This window comes from Hippopotamus amphibius, chromosome 1, assembly GCF_030028045.1.
Source record: "Hippopotamus amphibius kiboko isolate mHipAmp2 chromosome 1, mHipAmp2.hap2, whole genome shotgun sequence".
NCBI classification, from domain to species: domain Eukaryota; kingdom Metazoa; phylum Chordata; class Mammalia; order Artiodactyla; family Hippopotamidae; genus Hippopotamus; species Hippopotamus amphibius.
Window position 1 is genome coordinate 32141856 of NC_080186.1, and position 19785 is coordinate 32161640.

The 19785-nt window shown below is 36.2% G+C and overlaps 1 protein-coding gene across 1 annotated transcript in view; it reads left to right on the forward strand.

The window, feature by feature from the left end:
• RLF (RLF zinc finger) overlaps positions 1–19785 on the forward strand; it is an 88958-nt gene that overhangs the window by 17341 nt on the left and 51832 nt on the right. The window contains exons 2-3 of the mRNA XM_057706701.1: positions 15815–15969; positions 16906–16987. Coding sequence (XP_057562684.1) covers positions 15815–15969; positions 16906–16987 — 237 coding nt within the window. The remainder of the gene's footprint in view (positions 1–15814; positions 15970–16905; positions 16988–19785) is intronic.

A 19785-nucleotide genomic window follows, 5' to 3' on the forward strand; every position in this document is an offset into this window, starting at 1 on the left:
GGTTTTCTCTGGGTATATGCCCAGTAGTGGGATTACAGGGTCATATGGTAGTTCCATTTTTAGTTTTGTAAGGAACCTCCAAACTGTTTTCCATAGTGACTGTACCAGCTTACATTCCCAACAGTGCAGGAGAGTTCCCTTTTCTCCGCACCCTCTCCAGCATTTATTGTTTCTAGACTTTTTGATGATGGCCATTCTGACTGGTGTGAGGTGATACCTCATTGTGGCTTTGACTTGCATTTCTCTAATGATTAGTGATGTTGAGCATCTTTTCATATGTTTGTTGGCCATCTGCACGTCTTCTTTGGAGAAATGTCTGTTTAGGTCTTCTGCCCATTTGTGGATTGGGTTATTTGCTTTTTTGGTATTAAGCTGCATGAGCTGCTTGTATATTTTGGAGATTAATCCTTTGTCCGTTGCTTCTTTGGCAAGTATTTTCTCCCATTCTGAGGGTTGCCTTCTTGTCTTGCTTATGGTTTCTTTCGCTGTGCAAAAGCTTTTAAGTTTCATGAGGTCCCATTTGTTTATTCTTGATTTTCTTTCCATGATTCTAGGAGGTGGGTCAAAAAGGATCTTGCTTTGATGGATGTCAAAGAGTGTTCTGCCTGTGTTTTCCTCTAAGAGTTTTATAGTGTCTAGCCTGACATTTAGGTCTTTAATCCATGTTGAGTTTATTTTTGTGTATGGTGTTAGGAATTGTTCTAATTTCATTCTTCTACATGTAGCTGTCCAATTTTCCCAGCACCACTTATTGAAGAGGCTGTCTTTTTTCCATTGTATATTCGTGCCTCCTTTGTCAAAGATAAGGTGCGCATATGTGTGTGGGTTTACCTCTGGGTTCTCTATTCTGTTCCATTGATCTTCCTTTCTATTTTTGTGCCAGTACCATACTGTCTTGATCACTGTGGCCCTGTAGTTTAGTTTGAAGTCAGGAAGCCTAATTCCACCAACTCCGTCATTCCTTTTCAAGATTGCTTTGGCTCTTCCAGGTCTTTTGGGTTTCCATACAAATCATAAGATTTCTTGTTCTAGTTCTGTGAAAGGTGCCATTGGTAATTTGATAGGGATTGCGTTGAATCTGTAAATTGCTTTTGGTAAGATAGTCATTTTCACAATATTGATTCTTCCAATCCAAGAACATGGTATGTTTCTCCATCTGTTTGTGTCATCTTTGATTTCTTTCATCGGTGTCTTATAGTTTTCTGCATACAGGTCTCTTTCCTCCTTAGGCAGGTTTATTCCTAGGTATTTTATTCTTTTGGTTGCAATGGTAAATGGGAGAGTTTCCTTAATTTCTCTTTCTGCTTTTCCATTGTTAGTGTATATGAATGCAAGAGATGTCTGTGCATTAATTTTATATCCTGTACTTTACTAAATTCATCAATTAGTGCTAGCAGTTTTCTGGCAGAATCTTTAGGGTTTTCTTTGTATAATATGTCATCTGCAAAGGGTGACAATTTTACTTCCTCTTTTTCAATTTGGATTCCTTTTATTTCATTTTCTTCTCTGATTGCTGTGGCTAAAACTTCCAAAACTATGTTGAATAATAATGGTGAGAGTGGGCACCCTTGTCTTGTTCCTGTTCTTAGAGGGAATGCTTTCAGTTTTTCACCATTTAGAACGATATTGGCTGTTGGTTTGTCATATGTGGCTTTTATTATGTTGAGGTATTTTCCTTCTGTGTCCATTTTCTGGAGAGCTTTTATCATAAATTGATGTTGAATTTTGTCAAAAGCTTTTTCTGCATCTATTGAGATGATCATATGGTTTTTATCCTTCAGTTTGATGATATGATGTATTACATTGATTTGTGTATATTGAAGAATCCTTACATTCTAGGGATAAACCCCACTTCATCATGGTGTGTGATCTTTTTAATGTGCTGTTGGATTCTGTTAGCTAATATTTTGTTGAGGATTTTTGCGTCTATTTTCATCAGTGTTATTGGCCTGTAATTTTCTTTTTTTGTGATAGCTTTGCCTGGTTTTGGTATGGGTGATGGTGGCCTCTTATAATGAGTTTGGGCATGTTCCTCCTTTTGCTGTATTTTGGAAGAGCTTGAGAAGAATAGGTGTTAGCTCTTCTCTAAATGTTTGATAGAATTCACCTGTGAATCCATCTGGCCCTGGGCTTTTGTTTGTTGGGAGATTTTTAATCACAGTCTCAATTTCCGTCCTTGTGATTGGTCTGTTCATATTTTCTATTTCTTCCTGGTTCAGTCATGGAGGATTGTAGTTTTCTAAGAATTTATCCGTTTCTTCCAGGATATCCAATTTATTGGCATATAGTTGCTTGTAGTAGTCTCTCATGATCTTTTGTATTTCTGCGGTGTCAGTTGTTACTTCTCCTTTTTCATTTCTAATTCTGTTGATTTGCATCTTCACCCTTTTTTTCCTGATAAGTTTGGCTAATGGTTTATCAAGTTTATCTTCTCAGAGAACCAGCTTTTAGTTTTATTGATCTTTGCTATTGTTTCCTTCATTTTTTAAAATTTATTTCTGATCTCATCTTTATGATTTCTTTCCTTCTGTTCGCTTTGGGGTTTTTTTGTTCTTCTTTCTCTAATTGTTTTAGGTGGAAGGGTAGGTTGTTTATTCGATGTTGTTCTCGTTTCCTAAGTAGGACTGTATTGCTATGAACTTCCCTCTTAGAACTGCTTTTGCTGTGTCCCATAGGTTTTGGGTTGTTCTGTTTTCATTGTCATTTGTTTCTAGGTATTTTTTGATTTCCTCTTCGATTCCTTTAGTGATTTCTTGGTTGTTTGATAGCGTATGTTTAGTCTCCATGTGTTTGTATTTTTTACAGGGATTGTTTATTTTCTTTTTTCTTTCTTTTTTTTTTTTTTTGTTTATTTTCTTATTATTGAGTTTTGAGAGGGGCTTGTGTGTGTTTCTGGAACCAAGCCCTTTATCCAGTTATATTCTTTTTCTTTTTTTTCCTTTTGCAAATGATGTGGCTTAGATGGCAAAGGGTAGACAGATTGTGGATGATGATTTGTCTCACTTATAAGTTACACACGTTCTGCCTCTGGTTCACTGGGATCTCTGGAGGGAACACCCTTGGATATGACACAGATTCCATTGTGTTGATGTGGGCATGGAGGAAGCCTGAGGTGCTCTCTACCAGCTTAGAGGGAGCAGATCATGACAAGGATGAACTGACATAGAACAGCATGGTGGCATTCATATTTTGTGGACAGAACTGTTGGTAAACTCATGAGGCACTGTCAAGAACTTCAAGGAAAAACTGGGTGAGACATTAACAGGAAAGAAAAGTTGTACTACATTACTAGATGGGCACAAGAGCAGCCAAGCCATGGCTTGTTGGCATGTATTCTCCTAGGCTGTGGCTTGTCTTTTTACACTCTTAACAGTGTCTTTTGAAGGACACAAGTTCTTAATTTTGATAAAATTTAATTTATCAACCTGTTCTTTTATTGATTATATTTTTCATGTTACATCTGAGAAATCTGCTAACCCAAGAGCACAAAGATTTTCTGTATTCTCTTCTGTAAATATTATTGTTTAAGATTTTACATTTAGATCTGTTATCTGGAGTTAATTTTTGTATATTGTGTGATAAGTAGAAGTTCTTTTTTTAAAAAATATGAATATCTAAATGTTCTAGCATCATTTGTTGAAAAGACAGGGCTTTCCTATTGAATTGAGAAATTGCCTTTGCACTTTGCTGAAAATCAATTAGCCATATGTATGTAGGTCTATTTCTGGACTTTATTCTGTTCCATTGATCTATTTGTATACACTGATGCCATTACCACACTCTTGGGTTGCTTTTTTCAAACAGAAAATACAATATTATGAAAGCTATATTGCAGAGAGAGACAGGAAGTAGAATGGTTGCTGCCAGGGGCTGGAGGGAAGGGGGAATGGGGAGTTATTGTTTAATGGGTTGAGTTTCAGTTTTGCAAGATGAAACAAGTTCTGTGGATGGATGTTGGTGATAGTAACACAGCAGTGTAAATACACTTAATGCTTCAGAGCTGTACACCTAAAATTGGTTAAGATGGTAAATTTTGTTACGTGTGTTCTGCTATAGGTTTTTTGTTTTGTTTTTTAAGTTATATTGCACAATGTGTGGTGCAAAATGAGTACTCAGTCATTTCAGTTCAGTGATTTTAAAAAATCAAGACCCAGAGAGGTTAGTTGGCAAATGATGGCGGTAGAAGTTTGAATCCACAGCTGAAAGGCATGTTATTTCACTCTATTACACAGTGGCTTCAGAGTTGTAATCCTTTTGCCTAGTGTGACAAAGCTTGGATTTTAAAATCTCCAGACCTAAGAAATATTCTAGATCAGTCTCTTTAGTAATAGTGACTTACTAAAATAGAAATGGGGGATATTTGAATTTATCTTTCTCTCTTTCCCCAGTCTTTCTAATCATGCTCACCACTTCTGTTTCTTGAAAATTGCTCTTCTTAAATCTCAAGATATAAAGTTAACCTTTTTTGGTGTTTTTTATGTTGTGATAAAGTATGCATAATATAAAATTTGCCATTTTAGCTGCTTTAAAATATACAGTTCAGTGGCATTAAGTATATTATGTTATGCAGCCGTCAGCACCATTCACCTCTAGAACATTTTCATTTTCTGAAACTGAACCTCTGAACTCATCAAACACTAATCCCCCATTCCTCCCTCTCCCCTGCCTCTGGTAACCACCATTCTACTTTCTGTCTCTGTGAATTTGACTATGGTACATGTATAAGTGGAAACATATGTCTCTCTCTTTTTTTTTTTTGGTTTATTCTTTATTTTTTGGGGGGGGGGGCATATGTCTCTTTTTGACTTGCTTATTTCACTTAGTGTAATGGCTTTAAGATTCATTGAGGTTGTAGCATGTGTCAAGTTTCCTTTCTTTTTAAGGCTGAATAATATTCTTTTGTGTTTATATACCACAATTTGTTCATCCATCCCTTGATAGATTCTTGGATTCTTCCACCTATTGTGGATAATGCTGCTCTGAGCATGGGTACAAATAGCTCTTCAGTTCTTTTGGGTATATTCCCAGAAGTGAAATTACTAGATCACATGGTAATTCTATTTAATTTTTGGAGAAACCATCATACATTTTGCACAGTGGCTGCACCATTTTGCATTCCCACCAACCATGCACAGGGGTTCTAAATTCTCCACATTTTTGCAAATAATTATCATTTTCTGTTTTTTTTTTTATATATATAAATTTATTTATTTATTTATTGGCTGTGTTGGGTCTTCATTGCTGCTTGCTGGCTTTCCCTAGTTGCGAAGAGTGGGGGCTACTCTTCTTTGTGGTGCACGGGCTTCTCTTGCAGGGCTTCTCTTGTTGCAGAGCATGGGCTTCAGTAGTTGTGGCACATGGACTCAATAGCTGTGGCTCACAGGCTCTAGAGAGCAGGCTCAGTAGTTGTGGTGCACGGGCTTGGTTGCTCCGCTGCATGTTGGATCTTCCCAGACCAGAGCTCGAACCTGTGTCCCTTGCATTGGCAGGCGGATTCTTAACCACTGTGCCATCAGGGAAGCTCCTGTATGTTTGTTTTTGATAATAACTATCCTAATGGGTGTTAAGTATCTCTTGATTTTGATTTACATTTCCTACTTACTGATGTTAAACATCTTTTCATGTGCTTATTGGCCATTTGTGTATCTTTTGTTCTTTTTTTTTAAAAAAAATTATTTATTTATTTATTTATTTATTTATTTATTTATATTGGCTGCATTGGGTCTTCATTGCTGCACGCAGGCTTTCTCTAGTTGCAGCGAGAGCAGGGACTACTCTTCATTGCATTGCACAGGCTTCTTATTGCGGTGGCTTTTCTTGTTAAGGAGCAGGGCTCTAGGCACTCGGGCTTCAGTAGTTTCGGCACCTGGGCTCATTAGTTGTGGCTCGTGGGCTCTAGAGCGCAGGCTCAGTAGATGTGGCACACGGGCGTCCTCCAAGGCATGTAGGATCTTCCTGGACCAGGGCTTGAACCCATGTCCCCTGCATTGGCAGGCGAATTCTTAACCACTGCACAACAAGGGAAGCCCTGTGTATCTTCTTTGGAGAAATGTCTGTTTAAATCCCTTTGCCCGTTGTTAGTTGGGTTGTTTGTTTTTTTGTTGTTGAGTTTTAAAGCTTCTTTATGTATTCTAGATATTAATCCATTAACAGATGATTTACAAATATTTTCACCTGTTTTGCAGGTTTTCTTTTTACCACCTAGTGTCCAAATTTGGGGTACAAAAGTTTTTGATTTTGATATAGTTCAGTTTATCTATTTTTACTTTTGTTATGTGTGCTCTTAGTATCGTATCTAAGAAATCATTTCTAAGTCCAGTATCGTGAAGCTTTTCCACTGTTTTCTCCCAAGAATTTTGTGATTTTGGCACTTAGATCTAGTTTTTCCTTTTTTTCTCTCTTTTTTTTAATTGAAGTGTAGTTGATTTACAACATTGTGTTAGTTTCAGGTGTATAGCAAAATTATTGTTATGTATATTTTTTTCAGATTATTTTCCATTATAGATTGTTACAAGATATTGCATGTAATTCCCTCTGCTATACAGTAAATCCTTGTTGCTTATCTGTTTTATATGTAGCAGTTTATATCTGTTAATCCCATAATACTCCTAATTTATCACCGCCTTCCCCTTTGGTGACCCTAAATTTGTTTTCTATGTCTGTGAGCCTGTTTCTGTTTTGTATATAGATTCATTTGTATTATATTTTAGATTGCATATGTAAGTGATATCATATGATATTTGTCTTTGACTGACTTTATTTAGTATGATATTCTCTAGGTCCATCCATGTTGCTGCAAATGGCAATATTTCATTTTATTTTATGACTAATATTCCATTGTGTGTGTGTAGACACACATACCACATCTTCTTAAGCCAATTATCTGTTGGTGGGCACTTGGGTTGTTTCCATCTTGGTATTGTGAATAGTGCTGCTGTGAACATTGGGGTACATGTATCTTTTCAAATTAGAGTTTTTGTCTTTTCAGGATGTATAGTGGAATTGCTGGATCATATAGTAGCTCTATTTTTAGTTTTTAAAGGAACCTATATAATGTTTTCCATAGTGGCTGCACCAGTTTACATTACCACCAACAGTGTAGGAGGGTTCTTTTTTCTCTGCACTCTGTCTAGCATTTGTAAATTTGTAGAGTTTTTTCAAATTAATTAATTAATTTGCTGCGTTGAATCTTCGTTGCTGCACACGGGATTTCTCTAGTTGTGGAGAGCGGGGGCTACTCTTCATTGTGGTGCACGGGCTCCTCATTGTGGTGGCTTCTCTTATTATGGAGCACAGGCTCTAGGTGCAGGGGCTTCAGTAGTTGCGGCACGTGGGCTCAGTAGTTGTGGCTCACGGGCTCTAGAATGCAGGCTCAATAGTTGTAGCACATGGGCTTAGTTGCTCTGCGGCATGTGGAATCTTCCCGGACCAGGAATTGAACCCTTGTCCCCTGCTTTGGCAGGTGGATTCTTAACCACTGCACCATCTAGTAAGTCCCAAATTTGTAGACTTTTTGAAGCCATTCTGACTGATGTGAGGTGATAATCTCATTGTGGTTTTGATTTATGTTTCTCTAATAATTAGGGATGTGGAGTATCTTTTCATGTGCCTGTTGGTCATCTGTCTTTTTGGAGAAATGTCTATTTAGGTCTTCTGTCCATTTTTTGATTGGGTTGTTTGGTTTTTTGATATTGAGTTGTAGGAGTTGTTGGTATATTAGATATTAGTTCCTTGTCAGTCACATCATTTCTCCCATTCCATAGGTTGTCTTTTCTTTTTGTTTGTGGTTTCATTTGCTGTGCAAGAGCTTTTAAGTTTGATTAGGTCCCATTTGTTTATTTGTACTTTTATTGCTTTTGCCTTCAGAGTCTGATCATAGATCTATTTTGAGCTAATTTATGTATATGGTATAAGGTAGGAGTCTTAATTCATTTGCATATGGATATTCAGTTTTCCCAACACCTTTTGGTTTTGTTATTTATTTATTTATTTTTAGTTGCGTTGGGTCTTCGTTGCTGCATGAGGGTTTTCTCTAGTTGCAGAGAGCAGGGGCTACTCTTCGTTGCAGTGCACAGGCTTCTCAGTGCGGTGGCTTCTTTTGTTGTGGAGCACGGGCTCTAGGCACACAGGCTTCAGTAGTTGTGGCTCTGGGGCTCTAGAGCACAGGCTAAGTAGTTGTGCTGCACGGGCTTAGTTGCTCCTTGGCATATGTGATCTTCCTGGACCAGGGATCAAACCTGTGTCCCCTGCATTGGCAGGTGGATTCTCAACTACTGCACCTCCAGGGACGTCCCCAATACCATTTGTTGAAAAGACTGTCCTTTCCCCCATTGAATGGTCTTGGTACCCTGGAAAATCATTTGACCATATATGAGAGGGTTTATTTCTGGGCTCTCTCTTCTATTTCATTGGTCTGTTTGTCTGTCTTTATGCCAGTACACACTGCTTTGATTACTGTAGCTTTGTGGTAAATTTTGAAATCAGAAAGTATTCAAGATACCTTGAGATTCCATATTAATTTTAGGATGGATTTTTTTATTTCTGCCCCCCAAAAAAATCATTAGGATTTTTATAGGGATTGCATCAAATCTGCTTTGTATAGTATTGACACCTTAACAATATTGTCTTCCATTCCATGGACATTTTCATGTTATGTCTTGGCATTTACTTGTGTCTTCTTTAATATCTTTCATGAAGTGTTAATAGTTTTCAGTGTGCAAGTCTTTCACTTCCTTGGTTAAGTTTATTCCTGTATTTTTGTTGCAATTGTGAATGGAATAGTTAACTTCCTTTTCAGATTATTCATTGTTACTGTATAAAAACAGAACTGAGGGCATTCCCTGGTGGTCCAGTGGTTAGGACTCTGCGCTTTCACTGCTGTGGGCCTGGGTTTGATCCCTGGTTGGGGAATTAAGAGCCCACAAACTGTGCAGCATTGCCAAAAACAAAAACAAAGAACAAAAACACAATTGATTTTTGTGTGTTAATTTTGTATCCTGCAACCTTGCTGAACTTGTTTATTTGAATAGCTTTTTTTGGTGTGAAATCTTTAATATTTTCTACATATAAAATCATATCATCTGCAAACAGTGATACTTCTACTTTTCTTTCCAATTTGGATGCCTTTTCTTTCTTTTTCTTGCCTAATTGCTCTCACTAGGACTTCTAGTACTATGTTGAATAGAAGTGGTGAATGTGGACTTCCTTCTTCCTGACCTTAAAGGAAAAGCTTTTAGTCTTTCACCATTGAGTATAATGTTAGGGTTTTTGTTTCATGGTCTATATTATGTTAAGGTAGTTTTCTTCTACTCCTAGTTTGTTGAGTGGGTTTTTTGTTTGTTTGTTTTGGGGTTTTTTTCTAATCAGGAAAGATTGTTGAATTTTTCAAATACTCTTTCTGCATCAGTTGAGGTGATAACATGAGGTTTCTTCCCTTCATGCTCTTAATGTGGTGTAGTACACTAATTGATTTTCATTTGCTGAACCATCCTTGCGTTCCAGGAATAAATCCCACTTGGTTACAGTGTATGATCCATTTTAATATGCCTTTGAATTCAGTTTGCTAGTCACTTTGTTGATGATTTTTGTATCAGTGTTTGTAAGGGATATTGGTTTGTAGTTTTCTTTACTTGTAGTTTTTGTCTGGCTTTGGTGTCAAGGGAATGCTGACCTCATAGAATGAGTTAGGATGTATTCCCTCTTAAGTTTTTTGGGACGATTAACTGCTGAAGCTGTTCTCATCAAGCTCTCTTCCTTACTGTTATTGATAACTATGATGAAGATACCATACAGATGCTGTAAAAGAAACATGAAAAATTTTACTCAATGACAGTAGTAATGAAAGGACTGTAATTGAATAAACAAAATACTGTATTTCCCCTATCCAGCTGACCCTCAAAAAATTGTATTTAGATTGTAGTTACAATAATTGTGACAGTTCCTCAATCTGTCACTTATCTTACATAAGTAATAGGAAAGTAAATTGAAACAAATTTTCTGGTGCAGAATTTGGCACTGTGTGAAAGTCTTAAGAATTATGAGTCCTTTGACCCAGCAATTCCATTTATAGAACATTGTCCTAAATATTGTGTATAATAATGCAGAGTTAGAAACCATCATGTCCAGAAACAGAAACTTGAGTAATAAATTGTGGTGCACACATGAGCTATAAAAATATTGATGTTGAAGCAAATTTTACAAAACAGTGTGTTGTTTGAGTCCATTAAAATGCTACCATTTAGGCATAAAAACACCTCAAACTTAATATTACCTGTTAACAGTGGTCTGGTTTTGGGTAGTGGTAGCATAGATTATTGACATTTTTATTTTTACTTCTCTTTCAATCTATATTTTTAAACAATAAAGGATATTAACTTTATGGAAGAAAACAGCAAATATATTTTTGAAAATGAAATGAAGTTAGAAAGCATAGTTAAATCCCATGACAGAATCACTCTCTAAAAATAATCTTGGTAGGCTGGGATGATGGACTGAATCCAATGAAATTTAATCAGGCTAGATGAATAGGTAGGTAGATGGAGTAATAAGTAAGTTATATTTGTGGGTTTAAAAGAACAACTGTTACCAATATAGAAGGTGTGAGGTGGGGTCTAATAGTGACATATGTAAAAGACTTAAAAGTTGTAATTTACTGTAGTCACTTTCTGAATGTAAGCAGCCAGCAGTTCTCTTCCCATTTCATCTCATACCCAGCTTAGTCTCTTCGAGGGAAACCTCCCGTGCTTCCTCACCAATTGATGTTAAGTCTGGTCACTGCTTGCCCTATCTGTTTTGTTGGTCTTTTCTGACTTTGCTCAAGTTGCTGTCTACTTGGAGTCCTGTTCCCCTCACTTTTGCATTTTCAAACTTGATCTGTACCTCAGAAATCCAGCTCAAGTGCTACCCCCTGCTGGAAGTCTATCTGTCATAGTGCAATCACATTTTATTCGAATTTATTTAGTTCTGGGAATTTCACGTGTTGAGAAATTGAAATCAATAAGATTTCACGCTTTATGTGCAAAATTTGAAATAATGAAAATCCTCCTCAATTAAAAGTCACGTAACTTCTGATTGCCATAGCACATGCAGCTTTAACAGTAAGTACCAGATATTTTTTGTCATTTCTTTGTGAAACCACCAGCATTCTAAAAGTGCAGAGTGTCAGTCAGCACTATTGCTAGAAAACTTGCCCCAGAAGCAATCACTTTAAATAGAAATTAAATGTTATAAACCTTCAGGAAGAAGGCCAAATGATGACGATGATACTACTTGCTGTAAAAGATTAAAGCTCATGCCTGGTGGGGGAAGCAGAATTTAAAAACACACCTAAAATAATTGTAGAATTGTGCATTCTGAAAAGTCTTGTAGGAAAGTGATTAAGTGTGGGCTCTGGAGTCAGATGACCCTAGTTCAAATCCTAAATCCAACATTTACTACTAGGTGACTTTTGGAAAATAACTTAATCTCTCTGTGCTTTTGCTTCCCCATTTTAAAAATGGGCTGATGCTCCTGCACTGTTGGTGGGAATGTAAGTTGGTACAGCCACTATGGAAAACAGTTTGGAGGTTCCTTAAAAAACTAAAAATGGAACTACCATATGATCCAGCAATCCCACTACTGGGCATATACCCAGAGAAAACCATAATCCCAAGAGAAACATGTACCATAATGTTTATTGCAGCACTATTTCCAATAGCCAGGACATGGAAGCAACCTAAATGCCCATCAACAAATGAATGGATAAAGAAGATGTGGCATATATATACAATGGAATATTACTCAGCTATAAAAAGGGATGAGATGGAGCTATATGTAATGAGGTGGATAGACCTAGAGTCTGTCATACAGAGTGAAGTAAGTCAGAAAGAGAAAGATAAATATTGTATGCTAACTCACATATACGGAATCTAAAAATGGTACTGATGAACTCAGTGACAAGACAAGAACAAGGACGCAGATGCAGAGAATGGACTGGAGAACTCGAGGTTTGGGGAGGCGGGGGGTGAAGGGGAAGCTGAGACAAAGTGAGAGAATAGCATAGACATATATATACTACCAACTGTAAAATAGATAGCCAGTGGGAAGTTGCTGTATAACAGGGAGTTCAACTCGAGGATGGATGATGCCTTAGAGGACTGGGACGGGCAGGGTGGAGGAGAGTCTAGGGAGGGAGGGAATATGGCGATATGTGTATAAATACAGATGATTGAACTTGGTGTACCTCAAAAAAATTAATTAATTAATTTAAAAAAAATGGGCTGATGATAAATCACCTAGCTCTTTGGGTTGTATTAAATGTTAGTGGCATGTAAAGCTCTTAGGAAAATATCTAGTGCGTACTGTGTGCTCAGAAATATTAACTGATTATTCCACTGGAAAAATTAGTCCTGAACCATTTGAGTTTTAAATTGGAATGCATCCCTGTATAAAGTACGACCATCATGGAAAAAAGTTCTCCTTCCTTGATGTTTCAGAGAATAGTCAGGATGCTACCAACCTCTTTGACACCATGTAGTGAGGAATGTACGAAACCGTGTAGTGAGGAATATAGATAGAATTGGGATAGCAGAAAGATTCTTTTCTTCACTGTAAACATGATAATGTTTATTAAAGAAAATTTGGGGAGAATTTCAGAAACATGTAAAAATGATAGAAAATTGTTTATAATCCTACTACTACCCCAGTGATAATAACCATATTAGCTGAGTGTCTTCTGGTTTTTTCCCTGTGCATTAATTTTTTATGTGCAAGTAAGTTACGATTATAACACATACACAGAACTGAAGGATGTTTAGCCTAGAGAAGTAAACTGTTGTAGCATTCCAGGTGAGGGATGTTGGGGGCCTAGTCTAGGTCACTGGCTGTAGAAATAAAGCATAAGATCAGGGACAAAGGTATTTCTGCAGTTGAATCAACAAACTTTGATTTGGTGGTTTCAAAGATAAGTTTTTTTTTAGCTCTGGCTCCTGAAAAGAGACAGATGGAACATAGGAGGAAGAGCATATTTGCTGGGGAAGATGTTTGTTTTCAACATGTTGAATTTTAGATTTGAATAGGACATCCAGATGGAAATGTCTAACAGACATTTGAGGTATATAGCAAGGACTTGAGAGATAATCTGCCTGGGATATGAATGAGAGCACCCCAGTAAGAATGTTTAAAATAATCAAAGATGGTACCTGATTGGGCTGATTTATCTGACCTCTCTGTGTACTTAGTTCTTTAAGGGCAGGAGTAGAATCTCCATCTCCAGTACCCAGCACAGTATTGCCACATAGTAAGCTTTTGTAGAGTAAGTGAATTTACTGAAACAAAGAGAAGAGGCCATTAATTTGTTCTCTGGAGAATGCCAGTGAACTTGAGAGAGTCATGGTTATCATTTATTGCCCCTTTGTTATTCAGTTTTGTTGGTGTCTAAAATTTAAATTTCTAAAGAGAAATAAGAGACTTCCATTTTTCTTTTCTGCTTCTGATGGAATTTTGTTTATATGAGGTACTTAGAATGTTATTTGGATGGCTAGAATTCATTCAGCTCAATCTTGCATTTTTGAAAAAGATGATGATGAAGATTGTTCAGTGATTCTTCCAGTGTCCAAACTGTGCACATAGTGGTTATGTTAAGGACACCTACTTAATGCGATTAACACATTAGGGGGAAAAGATTTAGGAATATAAAAAATATATAAATCAGTATGGGGAAAATGTAAACAAATACGGGGTATTGAGTCTTTGAAATTGTGTAACTGTTGGGAGTCTTAATGGAATGTCTGCTGTCAGAAGGTGTTAGATTGGTGGCAGGAGCTTCTGAGTGGGAAGGTGGACTGTGGAAAGAACAACCTCATCTGCATGCACTCTGCCCTTTGCATACTTTAGCCAGTATTTGGTTCATTTGCATGTGCGGTTTCAACTATCATGTTGCGTTGACTCATTCTGAAAGCTTCACGAGGATAAGCCCCCATGTCTTTCCCCCCAGTACCTGGTTCTCTACTAGAGTAGGCTATCAAAGAATATTTGTCAAGTGAATAAAATGATGAGTTTATTCAGTAAAATGGTAAATTTACTCAGTAAACATTTAGTGAGATTTGAATGTCCTATGGAGATGGAAGTGGGTGGAGGAGTGTTAGGCCTGTAAAGATTGATAAGATAATATTTGACCTCAACAGAGCATAAAATTTGGTACTGAATATAAATTTTTAAAGCCCTCTGATTCTCAGATTAACCAATGCAGACAATAAGTAATTTGCTGGCCTAAAACAGTTTCTTTCTGACATAGATTTTAATAAATTTCTTGAGAGATTATGTGAAATCTTATTTACGTAACTGATAAGCACACAATTCTGTGTTCCTTCTCTTCAGTCATTCAGCTAGAAAGGATTGTTGTGGGGTCAGTTTTATGATCCTCTGTTATTCAGTTTTCTTCTTATTTAATTAAAGTTTGGGATTTGATTAGGTGGACACATAATGCTCTTCTGAAAATACAGAAAGAGCCCACTTCTCTAAAGTGACTGTGATAAAGCAGCAAGATAACTAATTGAATGAATAGCTTAACTTGCTTGGTCATTCAAGTATGCAAAGATCAGATAATCCAAAGTGTGAAGTAAGAGAGCTTTTACTGTATATGGTATAATAGTTTATCATATATTTCCCTGTTAAGTTTTGTTTTGTTTCTTGGTTGTTTGTTTTTAATAATCAAGACCAGTCAGTTCTTAATTATCAGAACTGATATAGGAACTGTTGTTGTGAAAACTGCAGAAAAAACTGCAGAAGATCAGTGGAATCCTGCAGTGCCACCATAGCTATTTGTAGTTTGCTAGACAGAAAAATCCAAAGACAGGAAGTTGGAAGAAATTATTCTTGAAGTAGCCTCAACTCCCTACCCAGTTAGAGTGTGTCTTCCGGGGGGTGGGGGTGGGGGGGGTGGGACACGGAACATGCATGATTCAAATCTTAGTCTAACAAGATAGATCAATTAAGCATAAGCAAAACCTATTCAGTTGCTAGAGGAAAGAAATAAATTAATAGCAGGGAGAGCAACTTTGTGTAACCTAGAAAGAGAGACCCCAGACCAGAATCTGGCAGATTTTCCACACTGTCCCAAGAGAACAGAAGCCAGCTTTCCATAGTCATTTGAACACATGTAATTTATCAGACTTTATTGTTGTTCTGTTTTCCTTTGTTTTAGATTTTGAACTCACCAGATAATCTCTAATATCAAAGTATGAGGAATGGGGTACTCTAGGTGGTAATATGACTGTTCCCCCATTGTAAACAAACTGGCATTTGGCATATGTGTTAATTTTTGAAATAAACTTCATTGAAAATAAAAACCTCAACCTTTTATAAATTGGTAAGTGTAAATTAAGCCTAATCAGTTCTGTGTGTGTAGAAAAAGAGAGCTGAGGGCCACACTTAGCAGTAAGTCTTTTGTATAAGTCAGGGATCATATTCTTATATACCCAGTGTGTTGGCACATTGTTGGTGCTCCATTTAATGTTGTATTAATGAAACGCATTACTGAATTTCAGAGATGGTAACTCCAGACCTCTAGTGAGAACAACTGTGGGCATGTTATGGCTTTATTCTTAGATTTATTCTAAGGTCAAAAGAGCAGTTCTGCCTTTTCTTTAACTGGGTAGAAACAATTCATTAAGCGATAAAAATAGAATCCTCTAAACAAAACAGAGTCTAAAAGGGCAAATAAAAGGAGTATGCATCTGTTAGAAAAAAAGGGAGATAGTGCATTTGAGAACAAAGATAGTCTTATTTTTCATTCTTTATTTTTTTAAATAATTAAAACTTTAACTTTATTTTTTAGACCTTATTGCAATATGCAAGCAACAAGAATGCATCAGAACATATTGTGTATCTTCTGGAGGTATATCGACTTGCCATCCAAAGCTTTGCCAGTGCTCGCCCGTATTTAACTACTGAATGTGAAGATGTCCTCTTAGTGCTTGGCAGATTAGTACTGTAAGTTTAAGAACTTAAATCACTCTTAAAATTGAGTATTTTGGTTGTCATGTTTGCCTGACTTCTCTTTACTGTGGTGTCACATTGTTCAAAAGCATCATCAGGGTCATACCTTTGAATGAGATTTCCTTTGATCTGAGCCTTTCTATTCACATTTTCAGGAGATAATGTATAAATGAAGCTCCAGCCAACCAGCATAATCTTTATTTGCCTCTAGAGTCTCTTTTTCCTATTCAGACTTAGAATGATGCATTTTCTCTCTGTCCTTAGGTATAGTTCAGTTAAAGTGACAGAGTATCTGGAAGCTGTAGTGGTCTTTAAGGAACAATTTGGGGGGAAACACTGTGAAATTCTGCAATTCAATTATATTATTTGAACTAAGATTTTTACCAGCAGAAAATATCAGGGTACAGTATAAGATTACCACCCCAAGAGTCCATGATAATCTAGCTGCTATTTTAATATTTGGCTGCCTAATAGCAGACAGAATTACACCTTTAATGCATTTTATTTGCAAATTGAAAAAATACAACAGCTGTTGAGTTTTTAGTTGTGGAATCACCTTGATTCAGTTTACAGATTGGTGGAATAAATTCTAGTCTGGGTGGTCCATTATATTTTTCTCTGGTCTTACCTGTTTTCCTTCCTATTTTCCAAAACCCCAAACCTGTAACATCATACTTTTTTTTTTGGAATATAAACATTCCTAGTTTTATAATCCCATTATTCCTCCTCTAAAGCCTCGTAGTTTTTCTTTTTTCTCTTTTTTAAAGTTGAAAAGTTAGTGTAACAGTATTGAATAAAATTTTGAAGAGTGAAAAATAAATTTAAAATAGTCTAAATAAGTGTAAAATGTATATTCAATACCACTGTCATACTGTACTTGATTATGACTATAAACACCATTATATACTGACTTAGTTATTCATATTCTAGGAGTTGTTTTGAATTACTGCTTTCAGTGTCTGAAAGTGAACTGCCATGTGAAGCCTGGGTACTCTTCCTTCAGTCTTTACAGGTAAGTTGATTTGGCCTCAGAAATGTCTCTGTTTAGGTATCCAAGACACATAGTTAATTTCTCCCAGCAAACTAAAATTGGAAACTTAGAATGAAAACAAGTTCATTATATATTGGTATTAAGTTCAGGAAATGAGAGAGAGGCCTTCCAGATGAAGGGAATGTGCTAAAGATGGTAGTTTATTTTTCCTTTCATTTGGTTTTGTTAGCCTTTACATAGCTTAGAAATCAACAAAAAAGGTTTCATTCTTCAAAAGCAAAGTTTTAGGGAGAATAAAGCTATTAAAAATATAAAATTGTACATGTTTATAAGGTAGCAATATTTGGCTCGTTCATAGTACATTTATCTAGTAATTTCCCCCTCACACTTCAGAGACTTATAATGCTAAGTCTCTTAAACTGTCAAAATAGTCCTCAGAGATTCTGTTCATGCATTTTACTTACAGGAGAGCTACTGTTGGCTCTTATATTGGCTTGATTATCAACATTCTTAGATAAGCAGATCAGAAAGTAGCAAGTTGGGGAGGGGAGAGTAAGATAAGAGGAAACACAATAGGAAGCAAATTTGCTTGTTACCAGTAGAGAGAAAAACTAAAGAAAATAGACATAATAAGTAAAATAGTTATCATTTATTTATTATCATTGTGCCAAACACTGCTTTACGTTGTTTTTACATTTTGTATCTTTTAATCAAATTGCAAACCTTGTAACGTAGAGCCCATTTGAATCTCCATTTACAAATGGGGAGACAGGCATAGAGAGGTGAATTAGCTTGCCCAAAGTCACACCTAGATTTATACCTAGAGCCTGCTTTGTTTAACTGCTTCCTTGAGGACACAAACTCCATAGTAGCTTGGACCTGTTTCATGAAGGCAGAAGTAAAGATTTGCATGTTAACAGACATACCTCATTATCTGAAATTTTCTTTCCTCTAGGATAAAATATCCAAAATGAAATGATCTAATGTTAATCTTTAGGTTTTCTGTTTGAGGAAAAGAGTTCTTTGTCATGTTCTTGGCCTGGTTTTGATCCCTGTAATGTCCTAACTCTTCACATATTCATACAGCTGTTAAAATCATGTTTCATACACAGCATATGGGATTTTGTCATTCTGTTTTGAGGGCTGCCAGTAATTTTGTCCTGGCATATGACATTCTAGAAGGGCAAATGTACTTATTAGGGCTGTTACTATTATTTTTATTAGCATCCTTTTCAGAGAGAATAGTCTCGTATTTCTTCATTCTTTTCTTAGTTTGTATGCCTGAATAAAATATTTGCCTTCCCCACCACGTGTGTAACTTTGCCCAGTATTTATCAGACATTTAGTATATATATTCACATTTCTGAATATGTGTTCAATAAAATAAATGCAGTAGACGTACAGATAGATAAAAGACATGGTCCCTGTAGAAATCTAAAACATAAAACCTTGAGATTTTCTTATTTTAGGTGATAAAATGGACAAGGCAGCAGGTCGTTTTGAGGATAAACCTTTTGGTAATAGGATAGTTTAAACAGAGCAGGCCACAAAGAACATTCTCAACCACTATTTACAGCTTGTGTAACCCTTCCAGACATTTTCTTTATGGATATAAAAATACATTCGGAAATGAAATTTTAAATAAAAATGAGATCCTATTTTTTCGCAACTTTTTTTAACATAATTTTATCATGGACATATGTCTAGGATTGCATATGTAGATTTCCCTCGATGACTGCCTGGGATTCTGTTACGTGGTTGCACCACAAATTATTTGGCCAAATCTCTTTGCTGTTTATTGTAAATAGTGCTAGAGTGAATATCTTGCACTAGTATTTCTGTATTGTAGATTTCAAGATGTGAACTTAGGATAGTTTTACCTTAAAAAAGAAACAAGTCTAAGTTTTTAAATTATTTTTAAAATTCCACCCTAGTTTTTAAAGACTGTATTTAATGTTGTTTTTAATTTTTTAAAAGTCTTTACTTACTTACTGATTGATGGATTGATTGATTGGCTGCACTGAGCGGCTTGTGGGCTCTTAGTTCCCTGACCAGGGATCAAACCCATGCCCCATGCGCAGACAGAGTCCTAACTACTGGACCACCAGGGAATTCCCTAATGTTATTTTTTAAAAGTAACTTTGCTATAATATATGTGTGTGTGTGTGTGTGTAATAAAGGGTTATACACATCATTCTTACTCAGAGTAAACTGTATTTTGAACAAATGAAAATTTAGAAAATTGTTTTGTTTTTAACCCAAACAGTGGCTTTTTATTTTAGTTGCTGTGTATCATGGGGGTGACACTATTCTGCTAAAGTGTAATGTTGTATGGGTCTGTTAGAAATTACAAATATGGTAACCAGACACAGCAGATTCTGACATGGAATCTTCATCTTCTCTGCAAAGTAAATGCCTGTTGTCCTAAGTTAAGGAAAAATTGAAGCCCGAAGACAGGTCAGGTCATTAAAGGAAAATTACAGTATTTAAATATTACTATTAGTAAATTGTTAATTGGAAATGTCACTTTCTGTGTCGGTTTTATATTTTAAACCCTTTCTCAGCAGAAAACAACTCAGTATGTTGCGGGGGTAGGGGTGGGTGGGGGAGGTGGATTAAAACCCTGTCATTCTGACATGAAAAGTAAGAGGAAAAAAGTGAACTTTATTTTTTATATTTCACTTAGGTGAATATAAGATTATAATCTTAGGTCTGTGAGCATTTTTAACCTGTATTTTCCGAAGAAATAGTGCTACCAGTGGAAGCTTATGTTCCTTGAGAATTTCAGCAGTCTAAAATGAGGGAAAACAAGTTAAAAT